The sequence below is a fragment of the Carcharodon carcharias genome, chromosome 11 (genome assembly GCF_017639515.1).
Source record: "Carcharodon carcharias isolate sCarCar2 chromosome 11, sCarCar2.pri, whole genome shotgun sequence".
NCBI lineage: Eukaryota > Metazoa > Chordata > Chondrichthyes > Lamniformes > Lamnidae > Carcharodon > Carcharodon carcharias.
In genome coordinates this window covers 57593185-57618448 of record NC_054477.1, presented here as the reverse complement: position 1 = coordinate 57618448, position 25264 = coordinate 57593185, and the positions used below count along the sequence as shown (strand labels likewise).

Genomic DNA, 25264 nt, shown 5'->3' with positions numbered 1-25264 from the left:
ATTTTTCCCAATTCTAATTTTCTTCTGAAATATGCTTTCTTCTTCACTATGTTAGTTTATTTTCCTATTAAGCTTGTTGCTGTTCATTGTTTGCATCTCATTTTTACTTTTACTTTTCTGCTATGTATCCCTTCCCTGCAAATTTTATTTTCTGCATTTTACATAATTCCCTCCAGATTAGAATTAATTCCCTTCAGGTCATTTATCCTTAATTTGCTCATTCTTAAAGGTGAGCATTTTTTACTATTGGGCTATTCCCGTTTATTGCAATGTTTTTATTACACGTTTGAAAGGCAGAGGGCTCATTCTGACTGAACTTGCCAAGAAGCAGCATCCACAGAAAATGGGTCGAAAATCAAGGTCAGCATATCATTTACTCAACTCCCAGTGGTCCCTGTGAGCACCACACCTGGGAGTGCTGATGTGGGCAACACTACTCAGATTATAAGCATTTTAAATTCTGAATTACATAGATCAAATGGTAAAAGAATTGCAACCCTTAGATCTGTACTGCTTGGAATTTTTTGTCTGATATATCCCTGTTTTCATATACTATATCCATAGCGTAACCACAAAAAATTATAAATATTTTTGATAAATTCAGAGCAGATATAGTCAAAGGGAATTAGGCTTCTCTGTTCAAATTAATTTCTATGATTTCAGTTTCCAAGGGTTTCAAATCAGAATGCAAACAGATCAATTCCTGAGAATCATTGCAGACATAAGCATGATTACTACGGTTAAGGGAGCTTCTTAATGTTCCCCTAACTTAACATTCCCACCCCTGAAACAAATCAGTGAACGACTAATTCGCTAACCTCTACCACTGGTCACTAATGTGCCCTTCTATTGTGCTTACACTTCCGGGTTTAGCTGAAAGTTATTTTAGAAAAATGCAGCCTTACAATTTGTGTCAAATAATCTCCCCCAGTCCTCATGCTTAAACTTCTTTCATTTTAAAACTATAGTATCTCATGGGCATCAAACAAAATATTCTCATTGTAAATATCACTGCTTTCCTTTTGAGAATTATATGTGTCGGTATGGCTCATCAGTCATCTCCTTTCAAAACACACAGGCACTTTGATCAATAGCCAACAATGATTTCCTGTGTGTGGTAAAGTGTTTTGCAGAAAGATCAGATAAAATCACATTTTTCCATTAAGAAGAACGAGAAAGATGATTTGGTTGATTTACCAACAAATACAATTTGGGTGAAAGGTGATATCTGAACCAAGGTAAAAATCACACTGGCCCTTTTATCTTCTATATAAATGTGCAAAACCAGATTTACTGCCAAGTAACAAACTTTTAAGCAGTTTTAATGGAGTGATCAAAAGCACATACCTTAATCATAAAGACAATGCACAACTCCCTCATTGTACTCAAACACCTACCAATGTTGAAAAATTATCTGCGTTAGACCATAAAAACAGGACCTGTAGCTTTCAACAGTCAGATGTGGGAGTCTAAGTTCAATTAAAGTTTTCTATCTCTGTGGTAGGCAGGGACCTCTTACCCACAAAAGTTTCTAAACACATTAAAGTGCTGCTATGCCACATCTTATTGATCCTACTTGTTCAAAGAGTTGTGAAGCATGTCAGATAGTAGAGGTTTGCAGTTAAGAATAGAATACGTAAAGCATAGGAAACTTTTTACTTAAGGTCATTGTGTTCTAAAAAGCAGCTAATTAGCAGAATGGATGAGTTCCTTACCTGTAAAAGTCTTTGTACTGGAGCTTCTGCTCCCCTTCTTTCCCAAAGAAGTGTACCAGCAGTGTTGTGTTCATTCCTTTGCTACCTTTCTGTTGCAAAGACAGAAATGAATCATTAGCTTATTTAACTGCCATGCTCCCAAAAGTTGGCCAATCAGAGGGAACACGAAGAAGATCTCCAAAACCAAAATGCAACATATTGCGATTACTGTGTTACAAATCACAATTACAGACCTTTTTCCAATCAACACCCATAAAGCACAGCTGCTATTGAACTGTTCAAGGGTGCAATCAGTAATGTTTCATCAGTCGTGGAACATGGGTACTGAACTGATAATTTGCTGCTGTAAACTATCACTTGGATTATGTTCTGACCATTTTATTTACCAGTAAGCAACCATAAGCTTGTAATTATCAAATTACTAATTCCTCAACATGAAAGCCAATCACATCAATAACTACACATATTCTGCCAATTAACAGGTCAGCAATTTTTTAATGACCAAAACAAACAAAAACTTTATTTGTAGTCCAAATGGTAAAATGGTAAATCCTTTTAAATACTCAAATTTCTGGCCACAAATGATTAATTTGAATATTATATGCTGACATGTGAATGTTATGGAAACAAGATTAATTAATGGAAGTAAATAATTTACAATTTGCTAAATATAAGCAAATAGAATCCATAGTTTCTGCCAAAATTCCATAAATTTCAGGACGTTGCATGCTCAGAATCCTATCTCTTCATGAGAAATTCCTCTCCATGCATGTTTCATCCAAAGTCCCTCAGGGTTATAAACAAACATCAAACAAAAGGAATAAATTTAATTGTAATTTTCTCTAACCTGAATATTTTATCTATAGATATTAAAAATATTGTGCATACATATATACACTTCCTGCCCACAAACTTCATTTCCAGATGCCATGATCTTAAGTCATTTTTAAACACCAACATTTAACATGCTATGTGATCCATTATGATGGGAATTTCCTATGTAAACAAGTCCAATTACACTGTAGCTGCAGGCTGTAGCCACTAGGTGGTGATATAGCCCCAGTACATCCTGCAGCATTGCATCCTTTGGAAATACCACAGGAGATTTATTAATACTTAGAAATTGTAAGATTCTGCACTAATATATAGTTAAAATTATTATACAATTGTCATGGTTACAGACACAAGATAGGCTGACAATCATACTGCTGGCGTGATGGCGAGAGAAAATGGAGTTCAGAACTTGCAAGCATATACACATATACAGAGATCCACGTATGTGTGCTTAGCTCAGCTCTCTGATCATAAAACAATGCTGAACAACACTGCTTCAACACTGTAATGTATTATTATCACAACTTGCGCCACTCCTATCCATGTTTATATTAGATTCACACAATAATCAATGCAACAAAATTATCAATTCTATAAGGAAAACAAATCTTACTGGCAGTAACCTAAAGTGTTGTTAGGAATGGGAACAAACTTGGAGTGCTATTGTATCCATCAAGTTATCATGAAAACAAGCAAGTAATTGTGGTTTTGTCTGGCAGTCAACTTTTATGATTCTTTAGAAATGTTGCCTGATCAATTACAGCAAAACATTCCTATGCAATTATGAATGACATCTGTGTTTACCATAAAGCACATTGCAAATGTGTTCAATTTGACTGAAAACACCATTATCTCCATTGTTTGTTCTTTGCATGCATAGCGTGTCTAGTATGAATAAGCAGAGCGTAGGGCTTCAAGGCCCAAACCAGGCTTGTAAATCAAATTGGAACCAACAGATCATCCAGCCAGACTTTATTAGAACCTATTTTGGCTTCACTGCTAGGTTTTCATTTTCACTTGCATTAAACATAGGGCCCAAAATAAATTGTGTCTAACATCATAACATGTACAAAAAGTATTCCTAAATATTTGAGAAAATGGAATAACTTAATGGATGAAAAACAGAATCAAGGGAAGAGAAGAGAGTTATGCTTTTTTAAATTTATTCTTTCATGGGATGTGGGTGTCACCTGCAAGACCAGCATTTGGTGCCTATTCCTACTGTCATTTCTTGAACTAAGTGGCTTGCTAGGCCATTTCAGAAGGCAGTTAAGAATCAACTGCATTGCTGTGGGTTTGGAGTCACATGTCGGCCTGACCAGGTAAGGGTGGCAGATTTCCTTCCCTGCAGGGCATTAGTGAACCAGATGGCTTTTTATGACAATCAATATTGTTTTCAATGTCACTATTACTAAAACTAGCTTTCGATTTCAGCTTTTATTAATTGAATTTTAAATTGCACCAGCTGCCTTGGTGGAATTTGAACTTGTGATCCCAAAGCATTAGCCTGGACCTCTGGATTACTAATCCAGATGATGTCATGACCAATGACATTACCATTAAAACGCTATCTTCCCAATCACGTTACACAAGGAAGAGGAGGCTCGAATGGAGCATACACACCGGCATGGACTGTTTAAGCCGAAATGGCCTGTTTCTGTGCAGTATATCCTTGTGTAATAAATATCAAAATAGAAATAAGCATACAACCAGACTCTCCAACATGTTTCAAATTAGTTCAAAATCTAAACAGCAGGATTACAAAACGTTCCTCTTCTTCAGAAATGTTGCATGTAATTTAAAATAATAAAAGAGCTTCAATGTTGCAGGAGTCTCAAGATATTAAGGATGATGGCAGGTTAACTTAGAAAATATACTTAATTAGAAATTGCTTTAAAAGTAGATAGTGCACGGCTGCAAAAATAAGCCAGAAAAAATCTGAATTCATTTTAGAAAATGAACAAAAACAGAAGTTTATACTGCTTCCAGAGGGTTTCCAAATGTATCCATGGAGTTGTAACGCTTTGTTGTGTTGTGAATATTGGTGACAGGCTAGATGGACCAGCTGGTCTTTTCCAATCTGTCTGTTTGTTGATTCATAAGAGAGAATTACTCTAGCCTAGCAACAGTCAGTAAGAGAGAGAAAGAGTAGAAATATACAAATACACCGCAATAGTGAGTCCAAACAAGACCTTGAGGATGAACCTTGAAGTGCAAAATATAAAATAATTCCAGACAGTGCAATTTATGTGATCTGCTGACAATGTGTAATATCCATTTTATACATTTGGCTGTAAATAATGTAGACATGTGCGTAAGGATAGGTATGCACTAAAAGGCTCTGCAATGGGTCAGAGTATACCATATAAAGTAATGCTAATTCTCATGTAATAAGAAGAATAGTGTATAAGAATAGGCATTTTCCTTTGTTCAGCAGACAAGGAGGAATGTGTGTTTACTTTCAAATATGTCCTCTCTGTTGCAAATACTCTATTACTAGTCAACTGAACATGAAAAGTTTCATGTTCTAAATATTTGAATGTCACAACCAGGGATGAATGCAACAAAGCATTATAACTTCCAGTGTTTCCTCATATCAGTAGCCATGTAATGTCCTGAGAGAGGCAAAAAGCTAGATTATAAAAAAACCCTAGGACATTTCAGTGAGCTCTGATGAATGGTCATCAATCTGTTATCTATGTTTCTCTCTCCACAGATGCTGCCTGACTTGATGAGTGTTTCTAGCATTTTCTATTTTTATTATTGACTTTTCTCCGTGAGAATTAGCATAATTTATCAGCAGCCTGGGCCCCTCACAAAATCTGGCATTTGCAGGGGTTAAAGCTGAGAATAGTATCTGTTTATCTGCACACAACAAATAATTAAAATACCAAACCTCAAATTAGGCTTCTCCTACATTGCCCAATGTCAAATAAATTTATTCTCAGCTTAGGATCACCAGACATTCATGAAAATAAAAAGTATCATGAAATAAAAGTCAGGCTAAGTTAGAGTCATGTTTTATCATCAGTTCCAAATTCACCCTGAAATAAAATGGCAAACACAGTTAGACGTAGAAAGATATTAGGAGAAAAGAAGACACAGAAAAAGATAACCAGGCACTTTGCATTTCTTCAGTTTGCAGCCACAGTTAATTTACATGGGTTAGCTAAATGCTTAGAATGCAGAGTAATTTATGGAAAGTATTTCACTGAGATTTGAAGTGCAAAACAGTCATTCAATTCTTCATGGATCAAAGAAAACATCCTAATACCGTATTACTTGTTCATGGGGATAATAGCTGTCAAAAACTGCTTAAAGGTTTATATATGTTTCAAAAACAAGAATAACATGAGATTATCAACCAAACCTGACCACACCTCAATTTCTTTAAAGTGATAGCTGAATTTATCTATCTGTATATTTATGTGCCATAAAATAATTGAAAGCATATTCTAATGGTATCGGACTCCCTTAAAGAACATTGGCTGAAGAAAATGACTAAAGAAATCAATTTTCAGGTTATATATTTAGACTTTAAACTAAGTTGCTTTCCAATAAGTAAATTAACCCCTTCATACTTACACATAGGTTTCATCAATAGATATTCAGGATGGGCAAACTAGGTAAAACTTTGCATGGTTCCACAGAACACCAATATAGAAGACAATGTATGATTATGACTTTATTTTAATGTGTTGGATTATGACAGCAATCAAATCAAACAAATAATAAACTGCAGTGGACCCCAAACATATCTTCATACCACATAGGTTTTAAAGTTGGATAAACAGACTTTAAGGAAACACAAAGACCAGGAATTTGTTGGGCTGATGGAGGTCTTGCAATCGATTGGAGAACCGGTCGGAAATGCCTGTCAGTTCTGAAAAGGAGGCCTGACAGAATCAAGTGCTCTTCAGGAACTTAAGTGGCCACCATTGGGTCTTCCCTGCGATTGAAGTCTCCTGTGGCGGAAGTCCTACCCACCGAGTGCTGCCGGCCAATCAGAGGCCAGCAATTCCTCATGCTGCCGACGAGGAGAGCAATGGCTACTGCAAGCAATGCACTCACCAGAGGCCCAGGATCATTGTAGAGCCACAGGTGTGTGAAGGTGGGATGGGGATTACAGAGTGGGGGACATGGAAGGAGTGGGCAGAGGGTCAGATGAAAGGACAGGGGGTTGGTTTTCAGCAGTCGATGCTAGTTTCCTTGATCAGGCACATGGTGCCTGATTATGAGGGGCCCCACCTGGGATGTCGCTGGCAAACCCAACAGAGATTTGCAGGGCGACATTGTAAGTCCACGTGGGAAAGTCGTACAGCCTCCATTTAATCCCAGAGCCATCAGTAAATTATGCGATTAATAAGCATAATTGACATCCTGCCGCTGGCAGCCAGGAATCCCACATCAGCCCCTTCTGCCCTCCGAGTTAATCTGGAGAGGTTTTGCCAGTACTGAGAGACTGTCATGGGGCCTCACCCAGTATTAAGTGGGCCTGGCTGCCATGTTTCCTACCATGACACTCTGGGTCAAATGCAGCCCAAATTGTCAGTAATAGGAATAAAGGAATGCTTGAACAGAAGAGGTGATAGACCAACAAATCATTTACTACGTAGGCCGGAATTTTCCAGCCCTGTTGGTGTCAGGCATCATGGCAGGCGATGGGGGGGACAAAATGGCGGGAAGGCCAAAAATCAGTTTCACCCCATTGTGAAACCAGTTTGTGATCATTCGCTCCACCTGTCAATGGTGGGCCGCGTTACCCACTGCTGCACATCAGGAACCTAATTTCAATACTTTAGCATCTCATTATAAGCCCTGCTCACCAGAGTCATCCACCCCACACTGGATCATCTGGGCAAGTCGGTGTGATCGCATGCCAACATGTTTCACAACTGTACATAAGCGATGTGCATCTGGTGGGCTGCACTTCGCTCAGAAAATGAGGATTATTTGCTTTGGGCAGCACTCGCGGTCATCAGCATCAGGCTTCACAGGCAGTACCACATCACTTTTAGGGGGGCTCACAGACAGGTCTCTACCTACCAGTCCAGCCGTAAAAGCAGGGGTGGCTTTTCAATGGCTGCAGGGCTAGGACTTGCTTGGGGAAGGGGGAGAAGTGGCTTCAGGCAAGGGAAGAGGCTGCACGGTGAGGGCTATACTGGGAAAAGGGGGGTATCCCAGGGTATGTGTGGGGGCATATGCTAATCTGTGCAAGTGGCTTCAAGTTGGTGGGGGCTGAGGAGGCAGTCTCCAGAGGTGAGGCCAGGTGGAGATGTGAGGGTGTGTGTGAGAGAATGAGTGGTGATGCCCCTTGAGCTGGCAGAGAGTGAGGTATCAGTGAATGCATGATGGGCTTGTGAATGTGAGAGTTTAGAGTGATAAGATGGTTGCCTTACCCTGGCGACACACACACTCCCCAAAGCCTGTCTACCATCTACAAGACACAAGTCAAAATCCTGGAATTACCTCCCTAACTGAAATGTGGGTGTACCCACGCCATATGGACTGCAGCGGTTCAAGAAGGCAGCTCACCACCACCAATTATGGATAGGCAATGAATATTGGCCTTGCCAGCAATGCCCACATCCCATGAATGCTTGGCAGGAGTGATGGCCTCAGCACTCGCTGGGCACACCAGGCGGGAGGGCAATGCCGGTAGGCACTCTGGGTTCTCTGATGAGTGCCTGCACGCTCTAGTGGAGGCAGTGAGTGCCTGGCGTGACATATTCATACTGCAGGATGGCAAGAGGAGGCCACCCCACCAGACGAAGAAGGCCTGGATGGAGGTGGTTGCCCAGGTGAGCGGGCATGATGTTGTGCGCCACGCATGGATCTAGTGCCAAAAATGGTTCAATGATCTTCTGCATTCTGCAAGGGTGAGTACCAACTTGGCATGGAACTATGTATAGATGTCTCGGAGGGTGGTTGTTCTTTGTGGCGCTTGGGAGTGTGAAATTCAGAGTGCCAAATGGCACATATCCCTGTGCGTGCCAAGGCTAGATGTGCCCGCTTGCCTCGTGTGTATAGAAGGGTGAGGTGTGCTAATCTGATGGGCACCACTACCTGCGTCTCTTTGGGATTGGTGGCGGGGGTTGTGTGGCGATGCTGGGATGGTGTGGCAGGTAGAGGGTGCACTAATGAATGCGCTTTTGCCCGTACAGGAGAAGAGAAGCCATAATGCACTGGAGCGCGTGTGAATGGGTGGTGAGGTCCCCACCATACTGATACTTTCCAAGTTTGAGTTGGACATCTTGGACGTGGAATGAGAGCGTAGAGCAAGGTCCACAGGTCACAGGTAGGCAGGGGTCTTGGATGAAAGCAAGAGTTCAATGAACAGGTGAGAGACTGGGGAAGTTTGTAAGAGCTGTAGGATCATGGCATCTCCAATGAGAAGTTCTAATCAACAGTCCCCATTGCTCATCCAATCACAGCACCTCAGTGAGGCAGCTGTCCATTCTGACAAGCAAATGTAGTTAATGCACTGTCATTTTGTAACAATGTAATCAATTGACATATTCTGTTCCTCCCTCAGATGTGCCCTTGTCACATCATTTCTGCAAATCAAGCACCAGCATGGAAACAGGTGCGTTGGTGGGCAAATGTGCGTCGGATCAGTAGGTAGGGCACAGTGGTGGGGGCAAATCACACTCGCTTGAGGACCTACAGAGGCAGAGCGCACCCAGGGCACCGGCAGTCAGAGGACTGCTGGTGATCAGGACCATGCAGAGTCTGAGGCAGAAGATGAACCTCTGAAGTTGTGCATCAGACAGCAGATGCTGGATGTCCAGTGGGATGCACAGGAGGATCTGGCGGAGATCCTGGAGGGTCTGCATGCCACGGTCTCTGTCATGGAGGAGTCCTTTAGGAGCATGAGTACTGCATTGATTCAGAGCTCCGAGTGCACATCTCCCTCCATTGAGAGAGTGGCGACTCTCATGGAGAGGCAGCTCCAGGAACAGAATCAGGGGTTTCTGAGGCTGTGCTCAGACCTGCAAGCCCTCACACAGGTCACTGCCAGTGTGAGAGATGGATGAAGCACTAGTTGCTCTGCTAGGTGCCCTTCCAATAAATGGTGAGCAGGGAGGTTCAAATTAACCTCATGCTGGCAGACCAGCTGCTTGTTTTCTCTGTGGGTTCCTCTCAAGGCACTCCAGACCAGGGCAGCAGCTCCTCAGCCCCTCTGCCAGTGTCCATGGTATTTGATGAGGCCATGACGACTGAGGAGTACCCAGCCATGGTGCTGCATGCTCCCTCCCTGGCAGTGCCTGCACAGACTTCACTGGTCAGAGGATGCCCACCAAGGTCATCAGGGCCGACAGGACAACACAGTCAGCAGGCTTCCTCTAATGCCCCCACCAGTGAAGGGGATGGATGGGTGATAAGCACCAAGACGCAGCACTAACAAGCAGAGGTTTACAGCACTATAAACACAACAGGAGTTGTCATGGATGATATGACTTCAGTTGAAACGTCTTCTATGTTCACATTGTGTAAACGTGACCACTGTTTAAAGGTGCTATTATGTTTCAGACAGAATCACAGTACAGGAGAGGTCCTTCGGCCCATCAAGTCTGCACCGACACGTGAGAAACACCTGACCTACCTACCTAATCCCATTTACCAGTACTTGGCCCATAGCCTTGAATGTTATGACATGCCAAGTGCTCATCCAGATACTTTTTAAAGGATGTGAGGCAACCTGCCTCCACCACCCTCCCAGGCAGTGCATTCCAGACAGTCACTACCCTCCAGGTAAAAAAGTTTTTCCTCACATTCCCCTAAACCTCCTGCCCCTCACCTTGAACTTATGCCCCCTTGTGACTGACCCTTCAACTAAGGGGAACAGCTGCTCCTTATCCACCCTGTCCATGCCCCTCATAATCTTGTACACTGTGATCAGGTCGCCCCTCAGTCTTCTCTGCTCCAACAAAAACAACCCAAGTCTATCCAACCTCTCTTCATAACTTAAATGTTTCATCCCAGGCAACATCCTGGTGAATCTCCTCTACACCCCCCTCCAGTGCAATCACATCCTTCCTATAATGTCGTGACCAGAACTGCACACAGTACCCCAGCTGTGGCCTCACCAAGGTTCTATACAACTCCAGCATGACCTCCCTACTTTTGTAATCTATGCCTCGATTGATAAAGGCAAGTGTCCCATATGCCTTTTTTACCACCCCACTAATATGCCCCTCCGCCTTCAGAGATCTATGGATACACACGCCAAGGTCCTTTTGTTCCTCAGAACTTCCTAGTGTCATGCCGTTCATTGAATACTTACTTCCTTGTCAAATTACTCCTTCCAAAGTGTATCAGCTGACACTTTTCAGGGTTAGATTCCATCTGCCACTTATCTGCCCATTTGACCATCCCGCCTATATCTTCCTGTAGCCCAAGACACTCAACCTCACTGATAACCACCCGGCCAATCTTTTTGTCATCCACAAACTTACTAATCCTACCCCCCACATAGTCATCTATGTCGTTTATGTTTCATAGCCTGATGTTGATTTATGTTTCTCATAGGTGTTAGGCATGGGAGTGGCTTGTGACAGACTGGAAGGGCTGCAAACTTTATTTCAGAGGTAGATAGGTTACATTGGGGTCACAGGATGGTCTCATCGGGAACGTTCAGTAAGGAGGCATCACCCTTGCCCTCATTTTCAAGCCATGTCTTGGATGCCTCCTTGGTTTCCCTGCCTCCCATAAGGTTCATCACTTCTGCAGCCACATCTTCACCCTGGGCCTCCTCCAGCACCTCCTCAGGTCTATCAGCTAAGTTGTCCTTTGCAGCCTGGGGAGCTGCCTCGCTGTCTTCATCCTCCAAAACATCCCCCCTTGACAGAGCCAAATTGTGCAGAGCGTAGCACACAACGACAATAAGCGAGAGGTGGAAGATATTGCAGTGCTCCCCGATTGGTCCAGGCGGTGGAGCCTCATCTTGAGAAAGCCAATGGTTCTCTCAATTACTGCCCTTGTAGAGCTATTACTTTTTTTGTACCTCTCCTCCACTTCTGTCCTTGGGTATTGGCGTGGTGTCATGAGTGACCTTTTCAGGTGATAGCCTTTGTCACCAAGGAGCCAACCATCCAAGCAAGCTGGAGTGGCGAAGAGCCTTGGCACCTGGGAGTGCCGCAAGATGTTCGCATCGTGGGAGCTACCTGGGTACCTGGCGCAGACCTGCACAATCTATTTCCTGTGGTTGCAAACAATTTGGACATTGATGGAATGGAAGACCTTTCTGTTGAAAATGGCACCCGGCTCACCCGCTGGTGCCTTTTTTTTATGCATTCATTGGATGTGGGTGTTGCTGGCTAGACCAGCATTTATTGTCCATCCCTAATTTCTTTTGAGAAAGTAGTGGTCAGCTCCTTCTTGAACCACTGCAGTCCATGTGGTGTAGGTACACCCACAGTGCTGTAGGTGGCGGGGGGAGGGGGGGAAGTTCCAGGATTTTGACCCAGCGACAGTGAAGGAAAGGTGACGTATTTCTACATCAGGACCTTGAGTGGCTTGGAGGTGAACTTCCAGGTGTTGTTCTTCTAGATGGTAGTGGTCGTGGGTTTGGAAGCTGCTGTCTAAGGAGCCTTGGTGAGTTCCTGCAGTGCATCTTGTAGATGGTGCAAACTGCTGCCACTGGGTGTTGGTGGTGGAGGGAGTGAATGTTTGTGGATGGAGTGCCAAGCTTCTTCAGTGTTGTTGGAGCTGCACTCATCCAGGCAAGCGGAGAGTATTCCATCACATTCCTGACTTGTGCCTTGTAGAAGGTAGACAGGCTTTGGGGGCGGTGTGTGTGTGTGTGTGTGTGTGTGTGTGTGTGTGTGTGTGTGTGTCAGGAAGTGAGTTACTCTCTGCAGGATTCCTAGCCTCTGACCTGCTGTTGTAGCCACAGTATTTATATGGCTAGTCTAGCTCAGTTTCTGGTTAATGGTAACCCCGAGGATGTTGATGGTGGGGGATTCAGTGATGGTAATGCCATTGAATGTCAAGGGACGATGGTAAGATTCTCTCTTGTTGGAGATGGCTGTGGTTTCACACGTGTGGCGCAAATGTTCCTTGCCACTTGTCAGCCCAAGCCCGGGTATTGTCCAGGTCCTGCTGCATGTGGACATGGATGCTTCAGTATCTGATTCATCACGAATGGTGCTGAACATTGTGCAATCATCAGCGAACATCCCCGCTTCTTACCTTATAATGGATGCAAGGTCATTGATGAAGTAGCTGAAGCTGGTTGGGCCAAGGGCACTACCCTGGGGAACTCCTGCAGTGACGTCCTGGAACTGAGATGATTGACCACCAACAACCATCTTCCTTTGTGCTAGGTATGACTCCAACCTAGTTTTCCCCCTGATTCCCATTGACTCCAGTTTTGCTAGGGCTCCTTGATGCCACACTTGGTCAAATGCTGCCTTGATGTCAAGGGCAGTCATTCTCACCTTAGCTCGGGGGTTCAGCTCTTTTGTCCATGTTTGAACTAAGACTGTAATGAGATCAGGAGCTGAGTGGCCCTGGCAAAACCCAAACTGAGCGTCAGTGTGCGGGTAAGTGCCATTTGATAGCACTGTTGATGTTCCTTCCATCAATTTACTGATGATCAAAAGTGGACTGATGGGGCGGTAATTGGCCGGGTTGGATTTAGTCATAGTCAAAGAGTTATACAGCACAGAAACAGGCCCTTCAGCCCAATATGTCCGTGCCAGCCACCAAGCACCTATCTATCCTAATCCCATTTTCCAGCACTTGGCCCATAGCCCTGTATGCTATGACGTTTCAAGTGCTCATCTAAACGCTTCTTAAATGTTGTGAGGGTTCCTGCCTCTACCACCCCTCAGGCAATGTGTTCCAGATTCCAACCACCAGCTGGGTGAACAAAACTTTTCCTCAAATCCCCTCTAAACCTCCTGTGCCTTACCTTAAATCCATGCCCCCTGATTATTGACATCTGTGCTGAGGGGAAAAGTTTCTTCCTATCTCCCATCTATGGCCCTCATTATTTTGTATACCTCTATCAGGTCCCCCCTCAACCTTCTCTGCTCTAAAGGAAACAATCCTAGCCTATTTAGTCTCTCTTCATAGCTGAAATGCTGTAGCCCAGGCAACATCCTTGTGAATCTCCTCTGCACCCTCTCCAGGGCAATCACATCTTTCCAATAGTGTGGCGGCCAGAACTGCACACAGTACTCCAGCTGTGGCCTAACTAGCGTTTTATACAGCTCCAACATAGCTTCCCTGCTCCTATATTCTATGTCTGTATGTAAAGGCATAGAAACATAGAAACTAGGAGCAGGAGTAGGCCATTCGGCCCTTCGAGCCTGCTCCACCATTCATTATGATCATGGCTGATCATCCAACTCAATAGCCTGCTCCCGCTTACCCCCCATACCCTTTGATCCCTATCGCCCCAAGAGTTGCAATTAACTCCTTCTTGAAAACATACAATGCTTTGGTCTCAACTACTTTCTGTGCCAGCGAATTCCACAGGCTCACCACTCTCTGGGTGAAGAAATTTCTCCTCATCTCAGTCCTAAATGGTCTACCCCATATCCTCAGACTGTGACCCCTGGTTCTGAACTCCCCCACCATCGGGAACATCCTTCCTGCATCTACCCTGTCAAGTCCTGTTAGAATTTTATAGGTTTCTAAGAGATCCCCCCCCCCAATTCTTCTGAATTCCAGCCAATATAATCCTAATCGACTTAATCTCTCCTCATATGTCTGTCCCGCCATCCCAGGAATCAGTCAGGTAAACCTTTGCTGCACTCCCTCTATAGCAAGTACACCCTTCCTCAGATAAGGAGACGAAAACTGCACACAATATTCCAGGTGTGGTCTCACCAAGGCCCTGTACAATTGCAGCAAGACATCCCTGTTTGTGTACTTGAATCTTCTGGCTATGAAGGCCAACATACCATTTGCCTTCTTTACCACCTGCTGCACCTGCATGCTTATCTTCAGCAACTGGTGTACAAGAACACTCAGGTCTCGTTGCACATTCCCCTCTCTCAATTTATAGCCATTCAGATAATAATCTGCCTTCCTGTTTTTGCTACTAAAATGGATAACCTCACATTTATCCACATTGTACTGCGTCTGCCATGTATTTGGCCACTCACTCAGCTTGTCCAAATCACACTGAAGCATCTCTGCATCCTCCTCACAGCTCACCCTCCCACCCAGCTTTGTGTCATCTGCAAATCTGGAGGTATTACATTTAATTCCCTAATCTAAATCATTAATATATATTGTGAATAACTGGGGTCCCAGCACCGATCCCTGCGGTACCCCACTAGTCACTGCCTGCCATTTGGAAAAAGACCCGTTTATTCCTACTCTTTGTTTCCTGTCTGCCAACCAGTTTTCTATCCATCTCAATACAATGCCCCCAGTCCCATGCGCCTACTTAACCACTTTATCTACCTGTGCTACTGCCTTCAGGGATCTATGAACATGTACACCAAGGTCCCTCTGATCCTCTGTACTTCCTAGGCTCCTATGATTCATTGTGTATTCTTTTACTGTGTCAGTCTTTCCAAAATGCAACACCTCACACTTCTCAGGATTAAATTCAATTTGCCACTGTTCAGCCCATCTTACCAGCCCATCTATTTCGTCCTGTAAACTAAGGCTTTCCTCCTCACTATTTACACCACCAATTTTGTGTCATCTGTGAACTTACCTCCTATATTCTGTCTAAATCATTAATGTACACTATAAACAGCAAGGGTCCCAGTACCGATCCCTGTGGTACACCACTCGTCACAGGCTTCGAATCGCAAAAACAACCTTCGACCATCATCCTCTGCCTCCTGCCACTAAGCCAATTTTAGACCCTATTTGCCAAATTGCCCTGGATGTCATGTGCTCTTACCTTATTGACCATTCTCCCATGCGGGACATTGTCAAAAGCCTTACTGAAGACCATGCAGACTACATCAACTGCACTACCCTCATCTACACAACTAGTCACCGCCTCGAAAAATTCAATCAAATTTGTTAGACATGATCTCCCCCTGACAAAGCCATGCTGACTATCCCTGATTAATCCCTGCCTCTCCAAGTAGAGATTAATCCTGTCCTTCTGAATTTTTTCCAATAGTTTCCCTACCACTGATGTTGGACTCACTGGTCTGTAATGACCTGATTATCCCTATTACCCTTGAATAATGGTACCACATTTGCTGAACTCCAGTCCTCTGGCACCTCTCCTGTAGCCAGAGAGAATTTGAAAATTAGTGTCAGAGCCTTTGCAATCTCCTCCCTTGCCTCACATAACAGCCAATGATACATCTCATCTGGGCCTCGGGATTCATCCACTTTTAAGCCCACTAAAACCGCTAATACCTCCTCCCTTTTAATGCTAATTTGTTCAAGTATATCACAGACCCCTCCTCCCTGATTTCTACATCGTCCTTCTCCATAGTGAACAAAGATGAAAAGTAATCATTCAAAACCTCACCTACATCCTCCGGCTCCATGCACAGATTGCCACTTTGGCCACTAATTGGCTCTACTCTTTCCCTGGTTATCCTCTTGCCCTTAATATATTTATAAAATGCCTTGGGATTTTTCTTTATCTTGCTTGCCAGTGTTTTTTCATGCTCCCTCTTCACTCTCCTAATTACTTTTTTAAGAAACCCCCCACACTTTCTAAACTCCTCTAGGGCTTCCGCTGTTTTCAGCCCTCTGTATCTGCCATAAGCCTCTCTTTTTTCATTATCCAATCTTCTATATCCCTTGACATCCAGAGTTCCCTGGACTTGTTGGTCCTACCCTTCACCTTTATGGCAACATGTTGGCCCTGAATTCTCATTATTTCCTTTGTTCTGTTTTTTGTATACAGGACATACCTGGGCAATTTTCCACATTGCTGGGTAGATGCCAGTGTACTGGAACAGCTTGGTTAGGGGCGCGGCAAACTCTGGAATACAAGTCTTCAGTACTACTGCAAGAATATTGTCAAGGCCAGTAGCCTTTGCAGTATCCAGTGCCTTCTGCCATTTCTTGATATCACGTGGAATGAATCGAATTGGCTGAAGACTGACACCTGTGATGCCGGGGGCCTCTGGAGGAGGCCGAGATGGATCATCCATTCGGCACCTCTGGATGAAGATTATTGCAAATGCATCAGCCTTATCCAAATACTCCTTTCAGGCGAAGCAGGGCTTCACTTGCACCTCCTTCAATTTGGTCTACTGTATTCGCTGCTCCCAATGCGGCCTCCTCTACACTGGGGAGACCAAACGCAGACTGGGTGACCCCTTTGCAGAACATCTACGGTCTGTCTGCAAACCTGACCCAGGCCTTCCTGTCGCCTGCCATTTCAACACACCTTCCTGCTCTCATGTCCACATATCCTTCCTTGGCCTGCTGTAATGTTCCAGTGAAGTCCAACACAAACCGGAGAAACAGCACCTCATCTTTCGATTAGGCACTTTACAGCCTTCTGGACTTAACAATGAACTCAACAAATTCAGACCATGAACTCTCTCTTCTATCTTCACCCCTTTTTAAATCCCCTTTTTTAATATTTATTTTAAATTTTTTATCCACTTATTTTCATTTTTATTCATTGTTTTATACCCTTTTCCATCTTTTTGGAACATTAATGAACCACATGGGTTTTTACAACAATCAACAATGGTTTCATGGTCATTAGACTTTTAATTCCAGATTTTTATTGAATTCAAATTTCACCATCTGCCATGGTGGGTCTCTGAATTACTAATCCAGTGATAATGTCACTACGCCACTATCTCCCCATATGACCACATGAGTGCACTCTGGATGCGGGGTGAACCCAGCAATTGCAGCGAAGCCTCTGTTTCAATTAGCATGACTGGCTTAGTTGGTCCAGAAATGAATGAAATTCATCACCCATATGAACAGAGTATCAATGACCAGCTTGACGCAGCTGTGGGCAGCAGATTGGGAAACACCACCTAGATCTCCCGCTGACCCATGGAAGGAGGTGGAGGCGGAAAAGTTCAGAGCCCCTGTCACCTTAACAGCCACTGGCGTCAGGAGGCCCCGAGTTTGAGGCAATCCCTGGGCCAATCATGTGGCAAGTGGATGTCACAGTCTCGCTAGAGAGGCAGAGCCTCCTTTGGCACTGACCTCCGACATGTTCAGGTAGCTGGAGTGCTGCCTCTAGACTCTTGCTGCAGGATAACGGTGTCTTCTGTGGATCCTCCCGCCTTGTACTTCCTGCTGGCCCTGCACCCCATGTGGCTGTGCCTCTCTTCCCACAGGTTATTCTCTGCAACGCTGCCTGCAGACACCAGCCCATCTCTCCTTCCTGGCTCTCTCTTCCTCAGAGGAGGCGGTCCCTTCATTGGAGTAGACAATCCCCATTTGCTGGAATACCGATGGCAAGAATAGTGCCCTAAAGGATGCATTCAGCAGAAAGCCTCTGAGAAAGCTTTTAAGCCAAAGAGTCCTCCAAAAAATTCAGAAAATGCAAGTAACTGTCAGGAAAGCACCTACAACCAAATCTCACCTAAACTCCTATCTACTCACAGAACCATGGCTCTGGTCGCCTTTTATCCCATCCTGGATTGAGTTTGCATGAAAAACAGGATGGCCACCTGGTCATGTGGCCTGTGTGCCGACCACAAAATTATACGGGCTTCGATTGCCTTTTTAATGGGCTTTATTGCCTGTTTAATTGTCACCAGACGTGCTTCTGACTCCCGCACATGCCCAATGACTGTGATAGGGTGTGATGGCGCAGTGAATCAGGATGCGCGGCCGATTCTACAACGTAACACTCCAGCCATACACACACACACGCAAATACCCACGTGCACATGCACACACATACACAATCTCTCCTCTCTTTTTCTCACACATTACTTTAAACACTCAATAACTTCATCTGTTATATTCATTACCATCCTCTGCAGTCAGCCATGTTTTTAGTGCTCCTAACACAATGTAGCTCTCTACTGTCACAAGATCTTTCAAATGTGACAATCACTTTTGATGCTTGTAGTAATGATGTATATACATTTTACTGCACACTTGCTTCCTTGCTTGAGTGTCAGTATTTGCCTTTTACTGGTAATTAGTTCCTCTGCTTCTGTGGCATACATGTCCCCTCAAGATCTTCCATTCTACAATTCATTTTGCCTGGGATCCAGTTTCCTTCTTTCCCATTCTTGCTTTAGCTAATCTAAATTATTCTTAACAACTGCCTCACTGTTCCTCGCAAGTTTTATTAGCCTAAATTTCCTAATGTGTACTGGCAGGTAAACATCAACACTGCTGCGGACTTGGGTAGTTTACTGAGATATCTCTTCCATTTAGATATAGCCTAACTACCTTGTACCAATCTATCTTATCCTAAAAACATTCCTAGTCCTGCACTTATGTAAGCATTATTAGTTCACACGAGATTAGCTGCCATTTATTATATCTTCAATTTTCTTGGTGAACTCCCCTTTAACAGAAGTATAACAAAAGGCACTACTTTCAGGTTTGAGACGATACTCACATATATTATTTCTTCCCACATCATGTAGCACTATATGAACTACTACCACTGGAATTTTTAATTAACCCCTTCAATAATCCTGTTAATCTTTTTTCAAAGTGCATTATTCTATTCCAGTTAAATGACTCATTATCGTCTACTGTCCTCACCATATCCCCAAGTGTGATGTTTGTGTTTAATGTGGAATAGGGTATAATGCAGGAGCCTGCAAATGGAAAACCGCTGATTGTTGCTACTGTGGAAAAAAAGTACACATACAGCATGCATGTAAATCAATCGCTGATCATAGTAAAGCATTACCACCAAGAAAAGGGCATCATGAGACACAGACAAGTCATGTTTGAAAACAAACAGGCAGTTTAAAAAGACGCACAACTTGGAAACAAAATACAAAGGTAATGCGAGTCCAGGCGAGACAGAAAATGAATCTAACAGCGACAATGAGGAAGAGGAACTGTATTGCATTCAGTCTGGTCTGAAACTAGATGAAGGACTAAAAGTTGGTATTGCCTTAAATGGTAAAATGGTTGAAATGCAGAGAAGACATGGGAGAAAATTTTCAAGAAATGCTCATTGGAGAAAACCCTCCTCCAGCTTAGCATCTACACTGGTGAGTCTGTGAATATACTTGGAAAAATGTCCGTTCAAGCTAAATATGGAGATCACATAGCAAGGTTGCCACTTATCATTGTGAAAGGGGATCATCCATCGCTTATGGGCAGGAACTGGCTAAAAGAAATTTGGCTGGACTGGAACAAAATAAACAAAGCGCATTGCTACCCCATGTTGCAGTCCTTGTTAAACAAGCATGAACATTAAACACAAAGATCACACAAGGTTATCCATTTTCATGAGTAGAGTCCTCTTAATTACAATATTGCTATGTCTTAAAGTTTGTACGTTTGTTCCATTTTGTAGCTACCTCATCCACCTTGATTACTGAACAATGCATTGCTTCTGTTTAGTGGCCCAAGGCTACATTTGTCCAGTCTTTATTCTGAGGTTTTTAACAACAAAAATCAGTTGTTGACACTAAATTCCAGGTTATTTTGACCGCATGATTTGGTCAGATTTCTTGAAAATTACATTTTTTTTCATTTTGTTCTGCTTTTTTTCTGCATTCTTTCTCTGCAATTTAGCTAGAAAAGTGAGCACAAGTCTCTGACAATGCAGCCCTGACTACAATAGTCACATACAAAATCAAAAATACCTGGAAAAACTCAGCAGGTCTGGCAGCATCTGCGGATAGGAGCACAGTTAACATTTTGAATCCGAATGGACCCTTCAACAGAAGTAAAAATAGAAGAGAGATGGAATATAATCTGGTTTTGGGGGGGAGGGCAGACAAGAAGAGCTGGATAGAGGGCCAGTGATAGGTGGAGATAATCAAAAGATGTCACAGACAAAGTGATAAAGAGGTTTTGAAGTGGTGATACTAAAGGAATGTGCTAATTAAGGGTACAAAGCAGGACGAGCAAGGTACAGATAGCCCTAGTGGGGGTGGGGTGGGGGGGGAAAGGGATTGAAATAGACTAAAACAATAAATAAAACAATGGATGGAAATACACTTAAAAATAATGGAAATAGGTGGGAAAAGAAAAATCTTTATAAATTATTGGAAAAAACAAAAAGGAGAGGGAAAATTGGAAAGGGGGTGGGGATGGAGGAGAGAGTTCATGATCTAAAATTGTTGAACTCAATATTCAGTCCGGAAGGCTGTAAAGTGCCTAGTCAGAAGATGAGGCGCTGTTCCTCCAGCACCCCCCCCACCAAAAACCAGATTATATTTCACCTCTCTTCTATTTTTACTTGGTGCTGCTGAAGGGTCATTCGGACTCGAAACGTTAACTGTGCTCCTATCCGCAGATGCTGCCAGACCTGCTGAGTTTTTCCAGGTATTTTTGTTTTTGTTTTGGATTTCCAGCCTCCGCAGTTTATTGCTTTTACAATAGTCACATGATCCATTCAGGGGCTAATTGTTCCTCTGGTTTTCTGTGCTTCCTGTTGCTGGTCAATGTCTCCCTATGACATTAAGGCAGAGACTGGGAACTCATCAAAGTGTGAGATATTGAATCTGCTGCTTAATACTGCAATAGCCTCTTGTGTTTCTTTCAAAGTACTGTATCCATAACTTACACTCACATGTCACTGTTATCTTTTCAGTCCTTAAATAAGCTCATAGTCTGAAAAATCATTATAGTGAGCTCTTTATACTATCCTCTTTCAAAAGAATACAGTTTATTTTCTCAGCTTTGGTCCACTAATTTTTAAAGTGAATTTTGACTCTTCTCTTCTGGTGCAGTTTTACAATATTATGTTGTGGGATGGTGTCTATTTTTTCCATCATAAGTCTGCAAGCATTTTTTGAATTGTTTAGGGACAGACAAGATGAAACCAATACTAAGCCCAGTAGATAGCGACTATTTTTTGCCCAATTCTTTACATGCAGATTCCATTTGCACCAATTGCTCTGGAGGTTAGTCTGTTGGATAGCATTGGCTCCCTTGAGGCTTTTTATATCATTCAAATACACCCTAGGTGTTCAAAAGAATCCTTTGGCAGTTGCCACCTTCGGTCACTGCATTGTTACTCCAGCACTGCTCCTTTGTTGTTGCAATGTTGCCCTCTTGGATGTTGTTCCATTTCTGCATGCTTCTCTTTCACCAACTATTAGGTAATAACTGTTTGTCTTGTTCCAATTTTGCACCATGTCAATACTTGGCTTTTTGCCCTTAAACATGAGTCATGAAGTCTGGATTCTCACTGCACTTGCTATAAACTCAAACTGGTGTGGAATGTCCTTCTGCTGGGCATCTCTAACTTCACTGCCTTATAGCACTCAGTCTTTTACATTGATACATACCTAAAATAACTTTGTATTGATGTGGGGCATTTAATTGCGCCCACTAAAAAGTATTTTATTTTCTGTAATTAACTCATGTTGTCATATCCAATGACAACATTTTACAAGTTATTCTTACTGCATCAAGGGCAATACTGCATGTTTAATATCAAAATTATTGAGTTTATTGTGAAATAAAACATTGCCGTTGTTGACTGCCTACTAATTGTTTTGAAAAGAAAACTTATTTTAAATCTCATTATATGTTGAAGATATTTAAAATAAATAATGTTAACAGGAGGTCTTTATTACTGACATTTCTCTTTACATGTACAGTACCTAAAATTAATTCGCTTAAGGAAATTAATGGGCTATCAAATTAACAGATGCATTTTAAAAGAATTTGAACATAATTTGCTTTCATAACATGAATGGTAAAGAATATTGGGTTTTCAATACAACATTAACTATAGTTGTACAGAAACATTTCAAAAATAAGTCACTTTTACAACTGTAATTGTTGACGTCTACTGTGTAATGACCCAACAGCACATGAGCCATATAGTATTTTTAATTATAGTTTCTAATTTTGCTGTACACCATAAATAACAAATTAGTTTACTTTTCCGTGCCTGACTTCTATATAGAATGAGTATCATATTCTATCGTGAGTTGCATCACATGCAAAACAATTATTTTACCATTTATAGAATAAGTATCATTCCATCCAATAAGGAAACATGCCTAATTGCTATTTGACCATATGGGTGTGCTGTTAACCACAATCTATGTTGTCCTAAAACAAGTTGGTTCAAAAACAAAACATTCTAATACATATATTTTATCTAAGGACAACAAACATTGAAACTTATAAGAGTCTGTGCACTGGAAATGTTATTTAATGTAATTTTAGATATAAAGCAAAGAGTATTTTATTAAAGTCTCATATAATCCTATACTTCCTGTACTTGGCTATTATCTCTCAGTCAAAGCTTGCTGTCCTCTTTTAATACATTAGAACTTCTAGTTCAAGGCAGCTGGGTAGCAAAGGTTTTATGCAGACTTGTCACTTGACCAAAATCTTGTTGCTCACATTCTATCCAATGAAAATTTACTCACCTATTACTCCAGTCCTTGACAATCTTCATTGGCTCCTTGGAAAAGAAAATTGGGCAGGATGTATATTTTACACCCCTCTCTGAAGCTGAATTTTTCCCCTCCCCTTTCAATATGCAGATTTTAAAATCCTTGCCCTTATCTATAAGTTCTTCTATAGCCTCACTTTTTCTGTCTCAGGAACTTACTAAAATCCTAGGTTCCTGTAAGCACACACTGCATTTTCAACATTTGTTTCCTTTCCACGTGTCCTCCTTGGCTGCATTTAGCCCAGGGCCTTCACTTATTCTGGTTCCACACTCAAATATTCATCCCAACATCTTCTATTTGAATGAGACAGGGGAGCAGAGGAGAGGACTAGGAGGTTATATGAACTGGGAGAAGGGAAATGAGAATATCATGATGAACTGCTGGGGTAGGGGAAGCATAAGTCATGTTATTTAGGTACTGTGGGGGTGGAGTTGTAGAGGATGAGAATGACTGTTGAGCTAACGTTCGACAGGAAATTTGTCCATTGAAAATCAAATGGCCTTTATTTTTCTTTATCCTGAAGAACAAAAATGTTTAAAATGATTCAGATTTTAATGAAAATTTTGAAACATCCCACAGGAGTAAACTCAGATCCCCCTGGAAATGCACTACCAACTTGCAACAGAGAGGGTAGGTGTGAGGGGAATGTAGCATTTCAGGACCATGTACAATTTTAAATTTGCTGCCTGACTGTCATAATCGCATTATTAGTGAAACCAGGTTCCAATTCCAGATTGATATCAGACAATTTTTTTAAGATTGAAAATTAATTTAAAGCTTGCTTACTGTTGGAGGTAGTTTTAAAATTTAATGGAAGAAATTAATTCATAAAGGGCAAAAAGGCTTTTCAAAGAAATTGATCTTTCTTTTTATAGACAAAACTGTAATGCCCACATTCACTGTAGACCGCAAAATACTGGAGATAACCATTAAAAGGACAATAGTCTGATGTGCTCCCAGACCTCCATCAGAAAATGATTCCTGTGCCTTCAGCACTACATCCCATTTCAGGAACCCTCTTTGAGTTCCGTCAGGGCCACTTAGCTCCTGACCTCATTATAGTCATGGTCCAAACATGGACAAAAGAGCTGAACTCAAGATGTGAGATGAGAGTAACTGCCCTTGAATTCAAGGCAGCATTCAACCAAGTATGGCATCAAGGACCCCTAGCAAAAATGAAGCCAATGGGAATTGGGGGGGAGACTCCACTGGCTGGAATCATGCCTAGCACAAGGAAGGATGGTTATGGTTGTTGGAGGTCAACCACCTCAGTCCCAGGACATCACTGCAGCTTCAGCTGTTTCATTAATAACTTTCCCTCCAGCATAAGGTCAAAAGTGATGCTCACTGATGAATGCACAATAGTCAGTGCCACTTGTGACTCCTCAGATACTGAAGTAGTCTGTGTCCATATGCAGCAATACCTAGACAATATTCAGTCTTGGGCTGATAGGTGGCAAGTAACATTCATGCCACACAAGTGCCAGGCAATGACCATCTCCAACAAGAGAGAATCCAACCATCTTTCCATGACATTCAATGGCATTAACATCGCTAAATCCCCCACTATCAACAACATGGGAGTTACCATTGACCAGAAACTGGACTGGATCAGCCATATAAATATTGTGGCTAAAAGAACACATCGGAGACTGGGAATTCTGCAACAAGTAACTCACTTCCTGACTCCCCAAAGTCTGTCCACCATCTACAAGGCAAAAGTCAGGAGGGTGATGGAATATTCTCCACTTGCCTGGATGAGTGCAGCTCCAATAACACCCAGGAAGCTCAACACCATCCAGGTCAAAACAGCTTGCTTGATTGGCACCCCTCAACCATCTTAAACATTCACTACCATCACTACCAATGCACAGTGGCAGCAGTGCATGCCATATACAAGATGCATTGCAGCAGCTCACCAAGGCTCATTCGACAACACCTTCCAAACCCCAGACCTCTACCACCTAGAAGGACAAGGGCAGTGGATGCATGGGAACACCACCATCTGCAAGTTCCCCTCCAAGCCGCACACCATCCTGACTTGCTGGGTCAAAATCCTGGAACTCCCTCTGTAACAGCAGTGGGTGTACTTATATCACATGGACTGTAGAGGTTCAAAAAGGCAATACACCATGACCTTCTCAAGGCTAATTAGGGAAGGGCAATAAACACTGGTCTAGCCAGCGACATCCACATCTTTTCAAATAATAAAGGATTTCATGTTTATGC

At 42.6% G+C, this 25264-nt stretch overlaps 1 protein-coding gene across 2 annotated transcripts in view; it reads right to left on the bottom strand.

Moving 5' to 3' along the window:
- The window catches only part of micu2 (mitochondrial calcium uptake 2), a 515235-nt gene that overhangs the window by 42447 nt on the left and 447524 nt on the right, over window positions 1-25264 (bottom strand). For both annotated transcript variants that reach the window (XM_041199666.1, XM_041199667.1), the window contains one exon: window positions 1716-1804. In XM_041199666.1, coding sequence (XP_041055600.1) covers window positions 1716-1804 — 89 coding nt within the window. The remainder of the gene's footprint in view (window positions 1-1715; window positions 1805-25264) is intronic.